This window comes from Nerophis lumbriciformis, linkage group LG14 (genome assembly GCF_033978685.3).
Source record: "Nerophis lumbriciformis linkage group LG14, RoL_Nlum_v2.1, whole genome shotgun sequence".
NCBI lineage: Eukaryota > Metazoa > Chordata > Actinopteri > Syngnathiformes > Syngnathidae > Nerophis > Nerophis lumbriciformis.
Genome location: NC_084561.2, coordinates 23,666,178 through 23,689,442, shown reverse-complemented (window position 1 = coordinate 23,689,442; position 23,265 = coordinate 23,666,178). Strand labels below are relative to the sequence as shown.

At 39.7% G+C, this 23,265-nt stretch overlaps 1 protein-coding gene across 1 annotated transcript in view; it reads right to left on the bottom strand.

The window, feature by feature from the left end:
* pde4ba (phosphodiesterase 4B, cAMP-specific a) overlaps positions 1 to 23,265 on the bottom strand; it is a 460,485-nt gene that overhangs the window by 358,910 nt on the left and 78,310 nt on the right. The window contains exon 3 of the mRNA XM_061975773.2: positions 5,572 to 5,810. Coding sequence (XP_061831757.1) covers positions 5,572 to 5,810 — 239 coding nt within the window. The remainder of the gene's footprint in view (positions 1 to 5,571; positions 5,811 to 23,265) is intronic.

Here is a 23,265-nt window from a genome sequence, read left to right as displayed (position 1 = left end):
TATCTTTGACTAGCGTTTTTGCAGGATGGCCTTAAAAAAAAGCAGAGTGCTCCTGTAATTTCCGCATAATACATTTCCGTAATAAATAGAGCAAAAATCAAAGGTCTACTGGACGCTGGTTCTGTGGGGTGGTATGGCTCGGTTGGTAGAGTGGCCGTGCCAGCAACTTGAGGGTTCCAGGTTCGATCCCCGCTTCCGCCATCCTAGTCACTGCCGTTGTGACCTTGGGCAAGACACTTTACCCACATGCTCCCAGTGCCACCCACACTGGTTTAAATGTAACTTAGATATTGGGTTTAACTATGTAAAAGCGCTTTGAGTCACTGGAGAAAAGCGCTATATAAATATAATTCACTTCGCTTCTTTGAAATATACAAAAAAAAAACTAACAAGAAGTCAGGCTCCCTGGTCCTTAGCTTTCTGGAAATGGGACAATCAAAACAAGTAAGTTGAATATCCCTGATATAGAGTATCCCTCTCCTTTAGTGTATTCAACACACTAAAACGACTACAATGTAGATCAAAAAATGCTAAGCATATTTCAAGAAAATACAGCCTACAACTCAGTATTGTGTTACAGGTAACAAAGCAAATAGTTCTAAAATACAATTGATAGAATTAGTATGTCATATTGGAATATTCCAAATATCAACTGTTTCTTATTACACCACAACTTAATATGGGTGAGAATCTATCTTACAATTTGATTACTATTCAGCAGTGTTGGGACTAACGGCATTACAGTAACGTGTTACATTGTAACGCCGTTACTTTCGGCGGTAACTAGTAGTCTAACGCGTTGTTTTTTATATTCAGTGACTCAGTTACCGTTACTACATGATGCGTTACTATATAAAAAATAACGTAAAATAACGCAGTATCGGCTAGAAACAGAGAAGATCTGAGTGTGTTTTAATGGAGCGCTCCAGAAGAGGCGCGGGGAGAAGAGGCGCGCTCTGTGTGTGTGTGTGTGTGTGTGTGCGTGCGTGCGTGTGTGTGTGTGTGTGTGTGTGTGTGTGTGCGTGGATGGGGGGGGCGTGTCAGTGTTTACTAACAAGACATAATGGCGGAGCCTAAGCCAAGTTTCTTAACATGGAGATAGTCTCACTACTTTTCTTTTGTCGAGACTCGAACACAATGAAAATAACATTTTAGTTAAATGTAAGTTGGGTCTTGGATCAAATATCCTATCTACTGCCCAAAACAGCAATTCAAATATGCTGAAACAGCTACAAAAGCAACATGCTTCGTCGAAGCTAGTAAAGAGAGACACAGACTCCGATGCCATTTCACCTCCACCTAAGGATTTTAACGGAGGGACTGCTAGCCAGGACAACATTGATAGAGCCATTGCAGCATATGTGCTAGAAGACATGCAGGCTATTTCTACAGTGGAGTCACCCGCTTTCAGGCAGCTAATTAGCATGATACCGGCGTCAAACAGCAAATGGCACGGAAAACATTTTCCATGTACCAGTGAGTACATAAACATGGACAGCGAGCTAAAGGAAACACTCCAAACTCTGCCTCTGCTCATCATTCAGCACTGAAGGTACACACACTCTGTCAATTCTCTTATATACTCTCACATCACTCTAAATGTATAGACTATAAAGTTCACAAACATAAAGAGGGATCCTAGTGGGCCAGGCCAATCTTTCCTTTTCTCTAAACTAAAAGTGGGAAATGCGTAGAGTGTTCTGGGCTTCAGTACAGTGTTGATCTCCTGAACACATGATTTTATTTCACAATTCCTTGAGAGAAAAAAAGGCTTGGTTAGGCGTGTGTATAGCAGTATGTGTGCTGTATATGGTGACATGACATATAATCATGTCATGTGTGCCTTCCTTGGGTGAAGCCAGGTTTACAGCTATGTTGTGACATGTTGTTATTATGCGGTTTGTTACTTATGTATGTTATGTTGCAGCTATTTAAAATAGTTTTGTCAATTTGTTCTGGCCCGAAATAAATTGGTCCTCTGTAACATATCTTTGTCTTTGCGTGTTGTATGTAGACCACATTGCTTAGCAGAGTTCAGTGATGCAAATGCATGTCAAATTGATCAACAGATTGTATTATTCTCCAGTGCAATAACAGTACTGAAATGAAGGCTAAAAGGGCATTAATGGGAGCCTTAAACAAAAAAAGAAAAAAAAAGAAGTAACTAAATAGTTACTTTTCACAGTAATGCATTACTTTTGGTGTAAGTAACTGAGTTAGTATGGACTGGACTCTCACTATTATGTTAGATCCACTATGGACTGGACTTTCACAATATTATGCTAGACCCACTCGACGTCCATTGCATCCGGTCTCCCCTAGAGGTGGGGAGGGGGGATGGGGGGGGGTCACCCACATCTGCGGTCCTCTCCAAGGTTTCTCATAGTCATTCACATTGACATCCCACTGGGTTTTTCCTTGCCCTTATGTGGGATCTGAGACGAGGATGTCGTTGTGGCTTGTGCAGCCCTTTGAGACACTTGTGATTTAGGGCTATATAAATAAACATTGATTGATTGATTGATAGTAACTGAGTTACTTTTGAAATTAAGTAACTAGTAACTGTAACTAGTTGCTGGTTTTCAGTAAGTAACCCAACACTGCTATTCAGGGGCTATAATTTGATTAAAAAGTGATTATTGATGCATCTTTCGTAATAGTGCCATCGTCCCATTTTGTCCACCACAGACGCTGAGATCATTATTCATGCGTTCGTTACATCTCGTCTTGATTACTGTAACGTATCATTTTCAGGCCTTCCTATGTCTAGCATTGACAGATTACAGTTGGTACAAAATGCGGCTGCTAGACTTTTGACAAGAACAAGAAAGTTTGGTCATATTACGCCTATACTGGCTCACCTGCACTGGCTTCCTGTGCACTTAAGATGTGACTTTAAGGGTTTACTACTTAGGTATAAAATACTAAACAGTATAGCTCCATCCTATCTTGCTGATTGTATTGCACCATATGTCCCGGCAAGAAATCTGCGTTCAAAGAACTCCGGCTTATTAGTGATTCCCAAAGTCTGTGGGCTATAGAGCGTTTTCTATTTGGGCACCATCACTCTGAAATAATAAATAATATGTCAAAAAGTATCAATATGTATTTTGGTACCAGTACCAAATTATTGGTATTGGGACAACCCTACTTATTAGTGGCTTTGAGGGACTTTTGAGGAGGAAATATTTTTGTGTTACAAATTTTGTGTGGTGTTGCTTCCTTAGTGATTATTCCAAGCTGATTATCATCTACCCGTGCGTTGTAGTGGCACTTGAACTGAATGTGACAACGTGTCATAATGATAACAGTCAGATGAATATAAATATATCAATAACAGTATAATACGGACCGACCCAATTAGGAACCGGTATCAAAAAAAATACAGGTACACAGTTTACATCCCTACTGGAGGCACTAACTTTTCCGATGTATTTTAAGCATTATATCTCATGTATGTATAATGACGTAATGATGTAAGTACTCTACGTACGTACATAACACATGTACGCGAAATTAGCTTCGGGTGTTGTTGGCTAATAATAGCGATTTGAATACTTAACATTAGCTGTCAGTGAATGTATATTCTATCATAACAACAACATGACTGCAAATTGTTCATTGCTTCTCTTGGACTGTTTTTGTTTGTGTGCACGCCCTCCCTGCGTGTACGAGTTGACGAGACAGGGTGAGCGACTGCCGTAAACACGAATGATTTTATTCAGGTCGTTAAAATGTTTTATTACATAAACTTAGTGAAAAATATCGACAATTGTTAAACAAATGTGTACTGTTAAACCACTAATGGTAACATAACATAGCAAATGTTGTTTTTGTTATATTTTTCGTTTAAAAAATGGTTTAAAAAATTAATCTGTAAGCAAGTTGCCCCTTTAACATCCATCAAGTTTCTACCGCTTGTCCCTTTTGAAGCCTAACATACTTAAAAAAATCAATATTTAGATGTTTGTCCATAGACTCATTATCGTCCACATCCCAATTGTGATGCGTGTAAGAATCAATCAATCCCCACCTTCAACATTGTGTTGAAGGTTTTTTGTTTTGTTTTTTAAGTGTGACACTATTCCTCCTTCTTAATGTAATAACAGAGTGGGCCAATAAAAAAGAACTAGCCACGGACCACAAATGTCTCCCAGGCCGACTTTAGGTTCGGATCTTGCTGATTAATGTTTTGGTAAATCATGTATACACAACGACAATTGAAAAAAAAATAATATATGGCAGTTTATCATTTCAATTGTATTCAACACACATAATATCTACACTTTGAATTGTCATTAATGCTAAATTAAACAAAGTAATTCAATATTGAACGGGAAAGAACCTACATGTCCTACATGAAATAAGTGTGACATGACTGTAAACAGAATCATGACCAATGTTTTCACTGCTCTCTGGTGGAGAGAAATATCACTGCAATGCCATTCATGACAAAAGACTATCATTACATCATATTGTTTTAGCTTTTAAACACAGCTATAACATTTTGCATATGCATTAAGTAAAAAAAGTACCCATGATTGTCACACACACACACTCGGTGTGGCGAAATTATTCTCTGCATTTGACCCATCACCCTTGATCACCCCCTGGGAGGTGAGGGGAGCAATACTGTATAATATAAAACAAATATTGATGGACGAGGGGAGAAAAAGGTTTTCAGGGTCAAATCATTGTATCTCCTGTCGCTACATATTGTAAAGTATTGTGTATTCGGTGATTATGCTTTGTATTCTTGTAGGTAATTAAGAAACATGCAAATATTTTTAGAAAAAAGGTAATCTGAGGGAGACTTTTGCTTCTTCCTGCTCCATTTCAGACATAATTCTTGTTTCCTTTTATATACATTGTTTGTACTTTTTTGTTTTAAATAGTGCTTTTTTAATTATCTTATTTGAGATATTATTATTGAGTAACATTTTTCAAAAGTATTGTTTTAAAGTCAATATTTAATCATTAATATTTTAAAAACAAAGTGGAATGATGAGAGGGTCTATTCTTGTGATCATATAATGATGTATTGTTATTTATGCTGTATCTGTATATTGTATGTTGTGTTGTGTCCGGTGATTGTGCATTATATTTTTGTAGGTAAGTATATGTATAAATAATTATGTAAATATGCTTGGGCTTGGGGAAAAGGTACTCTGAACAATGAAGGAGGCTTTTGAAACATTTGCTTCTGCTTGCTCCTTTTATTATTCCAAATTGTTTTACCCTTTTGTTTAAAATAGGGCTTTTTTGTCTTGAGGGAAACTGCTTTACATATTATTGTTGAAATAAAATAAAAAAATATCTTAAAGTATTTTTAAAGTACATTTTTAATAATTTTTTTTTTTTTTAAATTGACAAAAATTATGATCAAGGTTTAGGAAGAGAAGCTTGTGTTCTAATTAGTCGATAATGTATGTGTTAGTTTCTACAATTTACTGCATGTGTTAATTGATTGTTGTGGTTACTTTTTGTGCAATGAATATTTGTATTCCTGCTTTTTTCTATACACTTTTTTTAAGGTGATGAAAATGCCCTCACTGGCCACTTTGTACTCACCAATCAGGGTCAACCGGCGTGATGTCTATCCTGGGAGGGGCTCCAAAAGGTAAAGAAGTAGGTCGGGCCATGACCTCATCATCAGGTGTCCGAGCCTTGTCACCCTGACGCCACGACAGTGGCGGTAGCTGCAGGGTTCCGGATAAACGCCTACGGCCTCGGCGCAGGTCGACACCCAATGTGTATGTTGGAGACGTAAAAGACTCGCTGAGGCAGCAATCGGATAGCTCTTTGCCATCCTAAAGAGAGATAAAGCAATGGGGTCGTTTCAGGATTTGGAAGGTTACATAAGACTCATGGAGGGAGATATCACTCATTAAGATTAGAAAGATTAAAAGGAATGATGTAGAACTTTCTCCATGTGATTATTGAAATGTATTTTTCCTGTTTATATTCTGTCTGTCCACTAAGGGGCACTACATTCCTTTAGGAGTAAAAAAAGAACCCAATTTCTGTCCATGTTCATTGTATTTATTTTTTACCATTATCCTGTTCAGGGTTATGGGTGAGCTGGAGCCTATCCCACCTGGGGTACCCACACAATCATAAGGAGGAAAAAAAAGCCAACTCCACCACAACGAGGTCTGGGGGCAAAGATTCCGACATAAAGTGAGGCATCTGTCAACATTTGCATTTGAAAAGAAGATGCATTATTTTTTGCCACCGTCTATTTTTCTAGGAAATAGGTGGTAATCTGTATCTGTATGCAGGTGGTTTACGCGCGCACACAAACAAATTCCCATCATTCACATCAAGAAGAACAGGGATTCTTAAACCTTTTTGACCTCAGGGCCCAACTTTTTCACTACATCTGCCCCAGGGCCCACTCAAATATCAATGCTGAATTAGTAATTTTCCCCTTGATTTTAATCATATTCAATAATTACAGCTAACCTACTTACAGTTTACAACCCTGTCGAATACTATGAAACCATGTGTTAATCACAAAGGTTATTATGTATTTAACACATAAAACCTAAGCTTAGGTCAGGCTGATTAGAAAAATAAATACTGATCAAATATACCCCAAATAACTGACCAAAAATAAACTTACATACAATTATGTTGTGCTAAAATGAATAAACTACATGAATAATACAAACAATATGTGTTTTAAGTAAACTGTCTATAAAATTTAAGTACAAATTAAAATACAGCTTCACCACTTTAGTCATAATTTTTGCGCTTAAGAAACCTCTCGGTGACTTTTGCCTCAGACTTCTGTTTGTTTGGTCTTGTCATTACTGCCATAAGTGGTTGAAAAGTGTATTACAACTGAGCGCCGCTGCGGCAAGCCGAGTAACAGATATGTTTTGGCGGCCGTCTAGAGGGCGCTCAGGGCCCGGCTCTATGGTTAAGAAACACTGGAGTAGAATCTGCACATTTTGCAGTAGAACTGTTGAAAAATAAGTGGCCAAATCAGGTTCTCCAGGTCTAGGGGTGGTAATTTCTCTCAGTCCCTCAAAACCAGGTGTGTCAAACGTACGGCCCGAGGGCCGGATCAGGCCTGCAAACAGGTTTTATCCGGCACGCGGGATGAGTTTGCTAAGTATAAAAATTAACCTGAAAATTTGGAATGAAAGAAACAGCTGTTCTAAATGTGTCCACTGGATGTCGCAATGGCAATTCTTTGTATCTTTGTAGATGATGCTACATAGGTGCAAAATAAACCACATGTTAGTACATCAGTTGAGGAAAATGATCAAACTACATAAATAACATCTTGTAATTAGATTGTGATATCATTTTTTTTATCTTGATAGACACCAATGAGTTGATTGATAAACATTATCACATCGTTTATTCAGAAAATATAAATAACGTCAAATAAATGCTTAAAGGCCTACTGAAACCCACTACTACCGATCTCGCAGTCTGATAGTTTATACATCAATGATGAAATCTTAACATTGCAACACATGCCAATACGGCCGGGTTAACTTATAAAGTGCAATTTTAAATTTCCCGGGAAACTTCCGGTTAAAAACGTCTAGGTATGATGACGTATGCGCGTGACGTCAGTAGTTGAATCAGACATCTTGGAATAGGTCGGTCGCCAGCTTAAATCGTCTTTTTTCATCGCTAAATTCCACAGTATTCTGGACATCTGTGTTGGTGAATCTTTTGCAATTTGTTTAATGAACAATGGAGACTGCAAAGAAGATACCTGTAGATGCGGTGTATTAGCGTCTGGCTACAGCAACACAACCAGGAGGACTTTGACTTGGATAGCAGACGCGCTATCCGACGCTAGCCGCCGACCGCATCGATGATCGGGTGAAGTCCTTCGTCGCGCCGTCGATCGCTGGAACGCAGGTGAGCACTGGTGTTGATGAGCAGATGAGAGCTGGCGTAGGTGGAGAGCTAATGTTATTAGCATAGCTCTATCGAGGTCCCGTAGCTAAGTTAGCTTCAATGGCATCGTTAGCAACAGCATTGCTACGCTTCGTCAGGCGGTACAGCATTAACCGTGTGGTTACAGGTCCAGAGTTTGGTAGTATTGTTAATATTCTGTCTATCCTTCCAGTCAGGGGTTTATTTATTTTGTTTCTATCTGCAGTTAAGCACGATGCTATCACGTTAGCTCCGTAGCTAAAGTGCTTCGCTGATGTATTTTCGTGGAGATAAAAGTCACTGTGAATGTCCATTTCGCGTTCTCGACTCTCATTTTCAAGAGGATATAGTATCCGAGGTGGTTTAAAATACAAATCCGTGATCCACAATAGAAAAAGGAGAGAGTGTGGAATCCAATGAGCCCTTGTACCTAAGTTACGGTCAGAGCGAAAAAAGATACGTCCTGCACTACACTCTAGTCCTTCACTCTCACGTTTTTCATCCACGAATCTTTCATCCTCGCTCAAATTAATGGGGTAATCGTCGCTTTCTCGGTCCGAATCGCTCTCGCTGCTGGTGTAAACAATGGGGAAATGTGAGGAGACTTTCAACTTGTGACATCACGCTACTTCCGGTACAGGCAAGGCTTTTTTTTATCAGCGACCAAAAGTTGCGAACTTTATCGTCGATATTCTCTACTAAATCCTTTCAGCAAAAATATGGCAATATCGCGAAATGATCAAGTATGACACACAGAATGGATCTGCTATCCCCGTTTAAATAAAAAAAATTCATTTCAGTAGGCCTTTAACCGCAACATGTATGGTAAGTGAAAAAAACAACCTAACAACAATATGATTTGTACAATTGTCCTTGTTCTATTTTTAAACAAAGAAAACAATCTGAAGTTGTCTTTATTTGTAAGTTATCGTGCCGTGATTTTACCAGTCCGGCCCACTTGGGAGTAGATTTTTCTCCAAGTGGCCCCCATTCTAAAATGAGTTTGACACCCCTGATCTAAGCATATTGTAAACCTTCCCCTGCTCAACACTTGTTTATTCACTCACAGGGACTTTATGGATTAAAAAGTGCGGGGAATAACCGGTTAGCAACACTAATTAAAAACACTGGGATTCAGTAACATGACCGTGACATTCACACCATTTCTTAATTTTTTTAAATTCTTATGCTCTCTAACAAGAAAACACTTTCAGAGAAATGTTCAAATTATTATCAAATTATTTTTGGTCCATTTATTTGCTTTGATAGAATAAAAAAAAACATTTTGAATCGTTCTTACCTTCTACTCTGTTTGTATGTAAAGTACATGCACTATACTCCATGAAAACATACTTTGTATGATCACCTCTGTTTTGTCTGAAAGTCCAGTTTAGAGAAGTGCTGTATTAGATCTTGGATATATAATCATTCATATTGGCAGCCGCATTAATTCATTCTTTTATTCAGCAGAGCATTAGAATATCGCTCTTGCATCTAACAACAAATCAAATCAAATCAAATCAACTTTATTTATAGAGCACATTTAAAATTTACCACAGGGGTAGCCAAAGTGCTGTACAATGAACAGGTTAAAAGATAAAACGAGTACCGAGCAAACACAACACAACACAAACAGAACACGATAAAAAAATAAATAATTAAAATAGAATTAATAAAAACATAAAAACAGGATCACAGCAGGTGTATTATGGGGCGCCATTGCAGGATGGATATCACTCAGTGTTAAAAGCCATGGAATAAAAGTATGCTTTTAAGAGAGATTTAAAAACAGGAAGAGAGGAGGCTTGTCTAACACTCAGGGGTAGGTCGTTCCAGAGCTTGGGAGCAGCAACGGCGAAAGCTCTGTCACCTCTAAGCTTCAGCCTTGTGTCAGGGACCGTCAACAGCAGCTGATCGGCTGATCTTAAGGATCGGGTGGGGCAGTAAGGCTGAAGGAGGTCGGAGAGATAGGTTGGCGCGAGGTTGTTTAGACATTTAAAAACAAATAAAAGGAGTTTAAAATGTATTCAGTAACGCACAGGGAGCCAGTGAAGGGACGCTAAAATAGGGGTGATGTGCTCACGTCTGCGGGTCTGTGTTAGCAGACGAGCAGCAGAGTTCTGCACGAGCTGCAGGCGGGCGAGGGAGGCCTGGCTAATGCCAACATACAGGGCAACAACAACAAACCCACAAACGCTGGCTTTCTTCGCTAATAAGACATGGCAGCAACATGTAGATCGGGGGAGATAACATTTACTGGACAATATATTGACCCAAAAATGATTCCAGATAAAACGATATTATTGTCAATGTTATTTTTTAGACCAAATTAACTACTGATGTAATGATAATATATAATAATAATGCAAGTATACATTTTAAAATGTAATAAGCTTGTATTTCTTGAAAACCTAGGCCAGGGGTCGGCAACCCAAAACGTCAAAAGAGCCATAATGAACCAAAAATACAAAAGACAAATCTGTCTGGAGCCGCACAAAATGAAAAGCCGTATATAAGTCTTATAATGAAGGCAACACATGATGTAAGTGTCTATATTAGCTATAATAGCCTACTATCAAAATGATTATGTGTTGCAGGCTGAAGCAAATCTTCGTTGACAGAAATGTTGAAATGTAATATTTATTCTACACATTTTTACAACATTAGAAATCATTAGTAAATCAGAGGCTACTCAGAAGGTGAGATAACTCCCGGAAATTACTGGCTTTTAATGGCCAAAGGTATAGATGTGTGTCTCCAAATTAAAGGAAACGACATGCTGTCTTCTTCTAATAGATTTATTACAATCTTTGGCAAGCTGGGTAATGTTTGCTGTGGTCTGGAACAACATGGCACACAAACAACTATCTGAAATGCAGCCAATATTACATACAGATAATGTGTCATGAGCAGAGGTGGGTAGAGTAGCCAGAAATTGTACTCAAGTAAGAGTACTGTTACTTTAGAGATTTATTACTCAAGTAAAAGTAAGGAGTAGTCACCCAAATATTTACTTGAGTAAAAGTAAAAAGTATGTTGTGAAAAAACTACTCAAGTACTGAGTAACTGATGAGTAACATACACACACATATCATATATACATATATATATATATATATATATATGTATATATATATACACACACATATATGTATATATATATGTATATATATATACTAGAGATGCGCGGTTTGCGGGCACAACCGCGGAGTCCGCGGATTATCCGCGGATCGGGCGGATGAACTTAAAAAAAATAAGATTTTATCCGCGCGCGGGTCGGGTCGGGCGGATTAATTAGATTTTTTTTTTTTTTTGCGGGTGGCAGTTAAACCAATTCGGAAATATATATACATAGTTAAATGTTGTTACCCACATACGAAAAACGAGCAGGCACCTGCTGCATATGCCACAACAAAAGAAAAATAAAAGAAAAGAGATGGCCACTTTTACGGAGCGGAGAAGGGACGCCTCACCGGGGTCCGGGACCGAGGCCCCTTCCCCCGAGAGGGCCCCACCGGGAGCCGTAGCTGAGGCGATCCGCGAGAAGGGCCCGACGCACGTCCAGGGTCACTACCGCGCCCACCGCACCGACACCCCGCCTCGTCCGCCTTCGCCGCGGCCGGCGTCACGCGCAGCAGGTAAGCAGCTTACCTGCCCGCCACCCCCGTGGCCGGGGGCTCGTAACATGGGTCACTCCGCGCGCTCCGCCCGCGCAGCTTACCTGCCCGCCACCCCTGTTGCCGGGAGCGCGTAACAGGGGTCACTCCGCGCGCAGTGCGCTCACGAAAGGGGTGGGGCTCACCTTGGTTGATATAGAGAGCAGGACGGTGGCCATGGAAGTCGGAACCCGCTAAGGAGTGTGTAACAACCCACCTGCCGAATCAACTAGCCCTGAAAATGGATGGCGCTGGAGCGTCGGGCCCATATACCCGGCCGTCGCCGGCAGCGAGACGCGCTTGGAGGTGCGCTCAGCGCGGCTCCCATATGATTGCGCACTGGTGTGCGTCTGGGTCGTGACAGCGTGGCACGCGAAAGTCTGTGCTGCATTGGATCAGTCTCCTTTCTTTAACAGGCAAAAGCTTTATAACCTCACCATACCTGCCAACTTTTGAAATCAGAAAAACCTAGTAGCCAGGGTCCAAGGGCCGCAGGCCCCGGTAGGTCCAGGACAAAGTCCTGGTGGAGGGTTCAGGGCTTCGCCCCCCGACGCAAAATGATTATTAGCATTCAGACAGGTTAAAATGTTGCTAAAACCATCACTTTTCTATCAGTCACAGTGACTTTTCAAAACAAAAATATTACAGCAAAAATCATATGGGTTGATTGACATGTTTATTCTGTAAGCTAACTTCAATAGTTTGAAATTATTTTGACAGTTAATGCCAGTTATCCTGTCAACCTTTCACAAGACTTCAATTTGTTAATTGAAAGTATAAACAGTATAAACACTTTTTACAGTAAACAAATGGTAAAACAGTACTAAACAATTCCATTAAAAAAAAAATTGGTGTCATTATTAACTTTCTGTCCAAGCTTGTATAATCTACTGCCTTGTTCAATTGTAAAAAATATTCTCTGCCTAAAATTCACATTTCTATCACAATTATCATACTGTAAACATGGTAAGCTAACTTCATTAAAATTAATAGTCCTATCAATAGCATGGAATTACAATTCAAATGTAGTTTTTTTGTAAGCCTTTCAAAAGAATTCAAAAGATGAAAAATTAATGAAAATTAATTTAAGCCATCAGACACTTGAAAAGTGGCACATCACATCTCTAATGTAATCATTTGAACTTTTCAACAGAAATAGCACTGCAAAAATATTAAGGACATACTTCTGTATTTTGGTAGTTATGCTGTCAACATTTAACAAGATTTCTTCAACTTGGACTTGAAAGCATAAATAGTATAAACACTTTTAACAGTATGTCGTGCTGTGAAATACAGCCGACAGGATTGCGCACCAAACACGAAGCAAGGCCAAAGTGCATGGTGCAGGAGAACAAAGGACTTCTTTCATTTAAGGTTTGTGATAAACCATCAAACTCATTCGTTAAAAGGACTCTATAGTAATATAAAGCGAATTTTTCTGGACATTATCATGCAAGAAAAGTTAATTTTTGGGACCGCGATCACCGCGTAATGATTTTTAAAGGTTGCATTACAAACATTTAACTGTCCCATGTGATCAGCCAGTGCGATTGGAAATCCACGCTCAATTATTGCCTCCGTAAATAAAACTTCGGGCGGGTGCGGGCGGATGGCGGGCGGGTGCAGTTCTGATCAAACGTTACATCGGGTGGATGGCGGATGGTTGACGACTTTCTGACGCGGTTGCGGATGAAATAAATTGCCTATCCGCGCATCTCTAATATATACACACACATATATATATATATATATGTATATATATATATATGTATATATGTATATATATATATATATATATATATATATATATATACATATATATATATATATGTATATATATATATATGTATATATGTATATATATATATATATATATATATATATATATATATATATACACACACATACATTAATATATACAGTATATAATTTATATTTATTTATTTTGCCGTTTTTGTTTACATGTTAAAGGTGTTTTAATGAATATACATGCATGTTTAACACATATAGATTCCTTTCTTTCATGAAGACAAGAATATAAGTTGGTGTATTATTGACTTGCATTGATTGTAATCAGACAGTAGTGATGATAACGTCCACATTTTCAAATGGAGGAGAAAAAAAGTTCCTCCTTTCTGTCTAATACCACATGAAAGTGGTTGGTTTTTGGCATCTTATTTGTCCAGCTTCCATATTCGTTTTTATACACTTTACAAGAAATAGATTGGCGGCAAACTCCGTAGCTTGCTAGCTTGTTTGCGCTGGCTTTCGGAGACTCTTATTTTGAAAGCGCAGGCGCAATGGAGCGGCACTTTTATTGTGAAGACAGGAACTGTGCAGTCAGTCTTTAGGCTTTTGACGGGATGTACGGTTGAAATAAAAAATTGTCTTTTTTCCTTCACAGTTTTGATTGATTGATTGGAACTTTTATTAGTAGATTGCACAGTACAGTACATATTCCGTACAATTGACCACTAAATGGTAACACCCCAATAAGTTTTTCAACTTGTTTAAGTCAGGTCATGTGACTCCTGGCTCTGTTTGATTGGTCCAACGTCACCAGTGACTGCATCTGATTGGTGGAACGGAGTGAACGTCACCAGTGACTATTTGTTGAAACGCAGGCACTATGAAGGTCTGTCTGACAGACCAAAACAAACAAAGCGTGCATTAACAGATCGATAAAAATTAGTAGCGAGTAGCGAGCTGAATGTAGATAAAAGTAGCGGAGTAAAAGTAGCAGAGTAAAAGTAGCGTTTCTTCTCTATAAATATACTCAAGTAAAAGTAAGAGTATGTTGCATTAAAACTACTCTTAGAAGTACAATTTATCCCAAAAGTTACTCAAGTAGATGTAACGGAGTAAATATAGCGCGTTACTACCCACCTCTGGTCATGAGACATGCAAAACTAAATTATATACAAAGAGGATACAAGTAAAGGAAATTAAATGAGCTCAAATATACCTAAAAATGAGGCATAATGATGCAATATGTACATACAGCTAGTCTAAATAGCATGTTAACATGGATTAGCTTGCAGTCATGCACTCATCAAATATGCCTGATTAGCACTCCCAACAAGTCAATAACATCAACAAAGCGCACCTTTGTGCTTTCACGCACAGCATGAAACTTTTGATGGACAAAATGAAAAAGAAGGAGTGGAAGATTTTACATGTTGCGTCACAGTCCACACTGTGGTGAGTTCAAGAACCGCCGAAATTAGTAGGACAAAATGATGTTCACCAAATACTCTCATCAGTGAAGCATGCACACAAGCATATTAAACAGTGGGCTTTCTAACAATTGGGAAGGTTTGTGTCATGTTTGTCCTCAAACAAAAAACATACTAAAACTAAAAAAATATTTTTTCCCCATCTTTTTCCATTTTCAATCTTTTTTTTTAAATGCTCCAGGGAGCCACTAGGGCAGCACTAAAGAGCTGCATGCGGCTCGAGAGCCGCGGGTTGCTGACCCCCGGCCTAGGCGATATATCGATGTTATCAATAAATTCAAGTTTTTTGCTGCTTATTTTTTAGCTTTAATTATCTTATGTTATTCTATTCATTCCATGCTGTAGTATGGCGTCCACAATGTACATCCGAACATGACATGACAATCAACAATGTCCCCACAAAGAAGGATAAAAACAACTGAAATATTCTTGATTGCTAAAACAAAGTAGATGCAGGAAATATCGCTCAAAGGAAGACATGAAACTGCTACAGGAAAATACCAAATAAAGAGAAAAAGGCCACCAAAATAGGAGCGCAAGACAAGAACTAAAACACTACACACAGGAAAACACCAAAAAACTCCAAATAAGTCACGGCGTTATGTGACAGGTCGTGACAGTACACTTACTTTGAGACAAGAGCTATAGTGATGCATGCTTGGTTATGGTTTAAAGTCATATCCAACAATTGCGAGAAATACTTTTTATTGCTGAGTTTAATTTTTTTAATGTTTTCTGCCGGGTGGTGTGCCTCCGCATTTTTTTAATGAAAAAAAGTGCCTTGGCTCAAAAAAGGTTGAAAAACACTGCTGTAGAATACATGAAGTGATTCTATGGATCCACACATTTATCGAGCAGTCAAGGCTAATGAGATAGCCTGTTAGGGAACTGTGCACCTGGGCTTCCCACTATGTCCTGTGTGTGTTGATTAAACATCGAGTGAGATAGTGTTTCCAGTTGATGACCCTGTTATTTGCAAATAAAAGAGTGATCTTTGATTGTTTGATACTCCTGCTCTATGTTTGAGACTTTGAGCAGTTTTGGAGTCGCTGCTTTCCTGCCTGTAGAGGGCACTAAATGACTAGAAGTAAAAATACATCTTTTTTTCCACTCAGATTTTTTTTTGCACTCTAGAGCAGTGATTCTCAACCTTTTTTCAGTGATGTACCCCCTGTGAATCTTTTTTTTAAATTCAAGTACCCCCTAATCAGAGCAAAGCATTTTTGGTTGGAAAAAAAGAGATAAAGAAGTAAAATACAGCACTATGTCATCAGTTTCTGATTTATTAAATTGTATAACAGTGCAAAATATTGCTCATTTGTAGTTGTTTTTCTTGAACTATTTGGAAAAAAAAGATATAAAAATAACTAAAAACTTGTTGAAAAATAAACAAGTGATTCAATTATAAATACAGGTTTTTACACATAGAAGTAATCATCAACTTAAAGTGCCCTCTTTGGGGATTGTAATAGAGATCCATCTGGATCCATGAACTTAATTCTAAACATTTATTTTGTTGAAGTATCATTCAATAAATATATTTATAAAGGATTTTTGAATTGTTGCTATTTTGAGAATATTTTTTAAAAATCTCACGTACCCCTTGGCATACCTTCAAGTACCACCAGGGGTATGCGTACCCCCATTTGAGAACCACTGCTCTAGAGAATAGAACCCTGGGCAAACACCCAAGTGGCCCAATGTTTAAGTAGAGAGGTTGATTAGACCATTTGCATGTATTTGTCTTCATGGGACCACAACTCAAAATGTGAACAAGGGTTTTTACACATTTCATTAATATGAACGCCTTCCTCATCAGCTTGGAGAACCACAAATGAACACACACCCTCTACAGACATGAGATGAGATTATTGTAGAAATGATAATGCACTTGTGAAACCTTATGGACTCTCAAATGGACCCGGCAACACCCTGACAGAGAAAGATGGCATTTATTTGTTCAAACACTAACCTTCAACGACCAGTTACTGTCATGTCATGACTGTTCGCTCAGGTTGGCATGACCTGACAGTTAGGAGCATGGACAACTGAAGATGGACGGCTTTCACAAAAAAACTATGTATTATTTCTTACTTATTGAGTAAATCTCATCATTGTAGAAGGCCACTGGTTAAATAACATCATGCTCCATAAATTAAATTGTGCCATCAGGGGCATGCTATTTGCATGCCCAGGGAATTAGGTTAACTGTAAAATATATTTGTCCATTAAGCAAAGTGTCCTGCACATTGATCTAATTGCATATTCAACAAATAGATGGATTTAACTACATTGAACACTGGAAAAATGGTATTGCTGACCGCCCCCTTCCAAAAATAGACTTTGCCACGAGACACAGTATAATGTTTAACATCCTTGCAATATTTTTTTTTTTTTTACACACAGTGGTACCTCAAATGAAGAGTCCGACAACTTAAGCATGTTTTGAGAGAAGAGCTGTCTATTGGCTAATTGTTATGCTTTAAGTTACAAGCAAAAATTTTAGTTACAAACATCCCCGCCATTATACAGGGTAGCAAATGAACCCCGTAAAATCACAAGGTCTTACCCACTAGCTATAGCTGTGGACATCAATCAATCAATCAATCAATCAATTCCTTGTGTGTGTGTGACAATCATTGGTACTTTAACTTTAACTTTATTGTCATTGTCATAATAACACTTAAGTCATATATGAACAACGAGATTTTGTTTGAGCTTTGTCCAGCGGCATAGAAACTGCATTGATGTGCAGGTTGACAATAGTTTACATTTTAGCATTTTAGCATTGTCAGGAAGATCGCTGATGTTGCAGCAATGCAATGTCCAGAGCACAATTATTGAGGTGGTGAAGAGTGAGGTAATAAGATGATCCGGGGCAGCAAAGAGGCAGGCTGTTCATTTAGAAGTCTCACAGCCTGGGGATACAGACTGTGAGACATTCTGGTGGTCCTGGCGCGAATCGATCTATACCTCCTTCCTGAGGGTAGCAGATTGAAGAGGCCATGTGCTGGGTGGTATCTGTCCTTCAGGATGTTGTGTACTCGCTTTAGGCAGCGAGTTGTGTACATGGCACTCATCTCTGGGAGTATCGTCCTTGTAATTTTCCCCGCCGCTTTAACCACTCGCTGGAGGGCCTGTTGGTTCGCTTTAGTGCAGCTAGCAAACCACACTAAAAATCCGTAAGTGAGGACACTGCTGATGGCACAGTTGTAAAAGTTGACCATTGATTTCTGCGGAATGTTTGCGCATTTTAGTTTCCTCAAAAAAAAAAGACGTTGTTGGGCCTTTCCGACTGTAGAAGCAGTGTTAATGTCCCATCATAGATCTTCTGTTAGGTTCACCCCTAAGAATTTGAAATGCTTGACCCTTTCTACGAGATTGTTATTAATTAAAAGTGGAGGGTGTTTGTTTTGCCCTTTCCTGCGTAAGTCTACAATTAGTTCTTTGGTTTTGTTAGTGTTAAGAACCAAGTTATTGTTAGCACACCATGAAGCCAGCTGTTGGACCTCTGCATTGTATGCTGTCTCATCATTATTACTGATGAGCCCAAGCACCGTGGTGTCGTCGGCATATTTGACAGTGAGATTGGATGTTGAAGAGGCTATGCAGTCATGTGTGAAGAGGGTGAAGAGCGCAGGGCTTAGCACACAACCCTGCGGGGCACCAGTGTTGATGGTGAGCGTTGCAGAAATGTGCTCGCCTATTTTCACATACTGTGTGCAATTCGTTAAAAAGTCCAAAATCCAATTGCAGAGGAAGGTGTTCAGAGCAAGGTTGTGAAGCTTAGATCTGAGTCTGTTTGGCCTTATTGTGTTAAATGCTGAGCTGAAATCGACAAAGAGCAGTCTTGCATAAGTGTCCTTAAGCTCAATATGTTCCAAGAGTCTATGGATTACAATAGCGATGGTGTCTTCGGTTGATCGGTTCTCCAGGTACGCAAACTGATATGGGTCAAGGGATGGTGGTATTGCCTTTTTAATCCGTTTTAATATCAGTCTCTCCATGCATTTGGCAGGTATGGAGGTGAGTGCTACAGGTCTGTAGTCATTTAGGCATGAGATGATGGCCTGTTTGGGGATGGGAATTATTGTAGCGGTTTTAAAACAGGCAGGGACCCAGGATGTAGACAGTGACAGATTAAAAATGGAAACAAATACATCCGTCAGTTCGTCCGCGCAGTGCTTAAGCACACGGCCCAGAACGCCATCAGGTCCAGCTGCTTTCCTTGGGTTGATGTTACGCAAGGTGAGTCTTACTTCGTGCGAGCTGAGGACTGTGGCCGTGTCGTTGGAGGAGAGGGGGGGCAGTGCTGGGTCTATGTTTTCCTTGTCAAAGCGGACATAAAAATTATTCAATTCCTCAGCTAAGATGGCGCTGCCTTTCACTGAGGAAGAAGTTGTTTTTTTAAAGTTTGTAATTGCTTTGACACCTTCCCACACCTGCCTAGGGTCTAAGTTATTTAAGCAATCCTGGAGTTTATTATAATGGTCCGATTTGGCAGCATTGATCCCCTTCTTTAAAGCAGTCCTGGCTGAACGGTAGGCATTTCGATCGCCTGATCTAAATGCCATGTCCCTCTCTTTGAGTAACTGTGTCACTTTGTGTGTCATCCAGGGTTTTTTATTTGGTAACACACATAACTTTGCTTTGCTGTACTGGCTGCTGGTGGCAGGAGCTCTGTGCTCTTGTGTCATCCTTTTGTGTTCCTGGTGTTTCCTTCTTGTTTTCATGTGGTTTTTTTTTTTTTGCCTTTTGGTTCGGGATCCTTTGGGACTGTGTGACAAGGGGTGGCACTTTCGTGACTTTAGCGGTGCTTTTTTGTGGACTTCTGCATCTGCCTCCCGGGAGCCTTTTGGCCATGAAGACCAGCTGCTGGGTCTCTGCCACACGAGAGTCCGTTTGGAGAGACTGGAGGACATGCAGATGAAGAGACAGGGCTGCGGAGGTGGCGCTGAGCGCCGGGACGGACAGGCTTCACAGTGTCTTGGCTGAATGAGCAGGTATCGGACACCTCGGTCTCCTTAGACGCATCCTCGCTCATCCATGCGGACTGGACACTGGCCGAGAGTTTGTGGGCGGCCGAGAGAGGAGTCGGCTCTCTTAGTTGCTTTGTTGGGTCTGCTTCTGTCTCTGGCCATGCTTCCCCCACCCCAGCAGACGATGGTGTGGAACACCGCAGAGGCCACCACAGTGTATATGTTTTTTTTAATTGTTTTATTTTTTAATTAATTTGTTTGTAGAAATGGCTGGTTGCATCAGCTATGTTCTTTTAATGCCTTTAATGTCCTTTGTGTTCTTTGATGTTTCCCTCCTACACACATGCTTACGTGTGCTATGGCTATGAGGTTTGTATTTCCTTGGCCTCAGTCTGGACCCCCTCTCCAGGGGCCCAGGCTTAGACTGAATCCCCCAACGTTTACCTGTTTCTCATCTTTTTTGTAAGGAGCGGCGGAAGTTGGCAGACCCGTCAGCGATCCTGTTCTGTCTCCCTGTAATGTTTGTCTGCTCTTGAATGGGATTGGGCTGAAAATCTTAATTTCCCCTCGGGGATTATTTAAGTACTTCTAACTCTGATTCTGATTCTGATTACAACCATGGGAAGGAAGAAAGTGGGTTTGAAGGACAGTGGTAAGAAAAAGTGGATGATATTCATCGAATTAAAAAAAAGAAATCATGAAAAACATGACAGCGCTGTGAGGCACAAGCGCTAACCACCGTGCTGCCCCTTAGGAACTTTAAAAAATACAAACATTAAAAAAAAAAAAGGGTCAGAGCACATTTTGAGTGGCTCAATAATGTCTATTATTAGATTTAGAATTGGAAATAGACGGATATGTACATTTATGGTAAGGATTTGCAATAAGCAAATGGGCCTGATTGGGTGGATTGACCCTAAACTATTAGATCGCATGCGGCTCTTTAGCTCCCTGGCTCCCTGGAGTTTTTTCAAAAAAATATAAAAATGGAAAAAGACATGTTTAAATGTATAACTTTCTCCAACGCTACCACAGAAAGGCGTGTTTTATGACACGCCTTCTTTTTCTCATTTTGTCCACCAAACATTTTGGTGGACAAAATGCACAAAGGTGAGCTTTGTTGATGTTATTGACTTGTGTGGAGTGCTAATCAGGCATATGTGGTCAGTACATGACTGCAAGGTAATCAATGCTAACATGCTATCAGGCTATTATAGACACTTAAATCATGTGTTTCCTTCATTAGAACACTTATATAAGGCTTTTAATTATTTCCGGCCCCAAAAAGATTTGTTTTTTTGTCTTTTTGGTCCAAAACGGCTCTTTCAACATTTTGGGTTGCCGACCCCTGAATTTGTTCCTGTTTGGGAAATCAAATAAACAGGTATTCCCATACCAGGAGTTGAACGCGGGACACCAGCAACTCTGTTTGACAAAAGCACTTGAGCAGTGGGACCATCTTGGGAGAATGCACCTGACTGTGTAGCAGGTCAATTTATGGTTATATTGTAGCTAAACATTTTCCCTGAAGATATAATGTCGAGAAACTTTAGCTTTTTCATAGTTTTTGCCCATTCATTGACTGTTGTATCCTTTTTCAATTAATGGCGAAGCGGCACAGCGGTTTTGAAATTGGCTTCACTGCAGTAGAAGATATCGAACACTTCTTTTCTCTCAGACCTATCCATCCATCCATCCATTTTCTACCGCTTGTCCCTTTTGAGGTCGCAGGGGCCTATCTCAGACCTATCAACATATTGTTTTACATTTTGATGTGAACATTATCTGGAATACAACTACTGAACATATTGGATTAAAGTGAACTGTAGTCATCAATGTAGTGTTTTTGTTTATTGTTCACACATGATAATTTAAAGTAAAAACGAATCTTTACATTACTTGTAAAATATTAATAACACACCATTTCTTATTATCTAACTATAAATATAATTGAACTGCGTTTGAGTTGGTTGTTTCTTCAATGCACACACTCGGGCTTCCAAAGCCAAATCTGTACTTCTGGTCGCCAAGAATAATAAAGTAAAACCATGTTTTACCGGTACCGGTACCAACATATCAATATCGGGACAACCCTATTACATAGTCATCTTTACAAACCGCCACCTTCAGAGCACGATGTAGTGAGAGACAACTGTATTACAATACTCACTAGGCTGCAGTCAGCTTAGTGAGCAGGGGTGGTCAAACGTACGGATCAGGCCCGCGAACAGGTTTTATCCGGCCCGCGTGATGAGTTTGCCAAGTATAAAAATGAGCTGCTTTTTTTTTTGTTTAATGAAAGAAACTGCTGTAAATGTGTCCACTGGATGTCACAATAGCAATTCTGTTAGGCAAGCAAACGGTTTATACCGGGGCCAAGCAAGAAGTACACAGTAAAGGGTGACTGTGGCTCCTCATCCTCAACCCTCATGAAACTTAAAACCTGCCGATGTACAGTTAGGTCCATAAATATTTGGACATTGACACAATTTTCAGTATTCCAGCTCTGTACAACACCACAATGGATTTGAAATGAAACAATCAAGATGTGCTTTAAGTGCAGACTTTGAGCTTTAATTTGAGAGTATTTACATCCAAATCAGGTGAACGGTGTAGGAATTACAACACATTTTATATGTGCCTTCCACTTTTTAAGGGACCAAAAGTAATTGGACAAACTAATATAATCATAAATAAAATTGTCATTTTTAATACTTTGTTGCAAATCCTTTGCAGTCAATGACAGCCTGAAGTGTGGAACCCATAGACATCACCAGACGCTGGGTTTCATCCCTGGTGATGCTCTGCCAGGCCTCTGCTGCAGCTGTCTTCACTTCCTGCTTGTTCTTTGGGCATTTTCCCTTCAGTTTTGTCTTCTGCAAGTGAAATTCATGCTCAATGGGATTCAGGTCAGGTGATTGACTTGGCCATTGCAGAACATTCCACTTCTTTGCCTTAAAAAAAACTATTTGGTTGCTTTCGCAGTATGCTTCGGATCGTTGTCCATCTGCATTGTGAAGCGCCGTCCAATGAGTTTTGAAGCATTTGGCTGAATATGAGCAGATAATATTGCCAAAAACACTTCAAAATTCATTCTGCTGCTTTTGTCAGCTGTCACATCATCAAGAAATATAAGAGATCCAGTTCCACTGGCAGCCATGCATGCCCACGCCACTACACTACCACCATGCTTCACTGATGAGGTGGTATGCTTTGGTTCTTGAGCAGTTCCTTCCCTCCTCCATACTCTTCTCTTTCCATCATTCTGGTACAAGTTGATCTTGGTCTCATCTGTCCATAAGATGTTGTTCCAGAACTGCATAGGCTCTTTTACATGTCTCTTGGCAAACTCTAATCTGGCCTTCCTGTTTTTGAGGCTCACCAATGGTTTACACCTTGTGATGAACCCTCTGTATTTCCTCTGGAGAAGTCGTCTCTTAATTGTTGACTTGGACACAGATACACCTACCTCCTGGGGAGTTTTCTTCA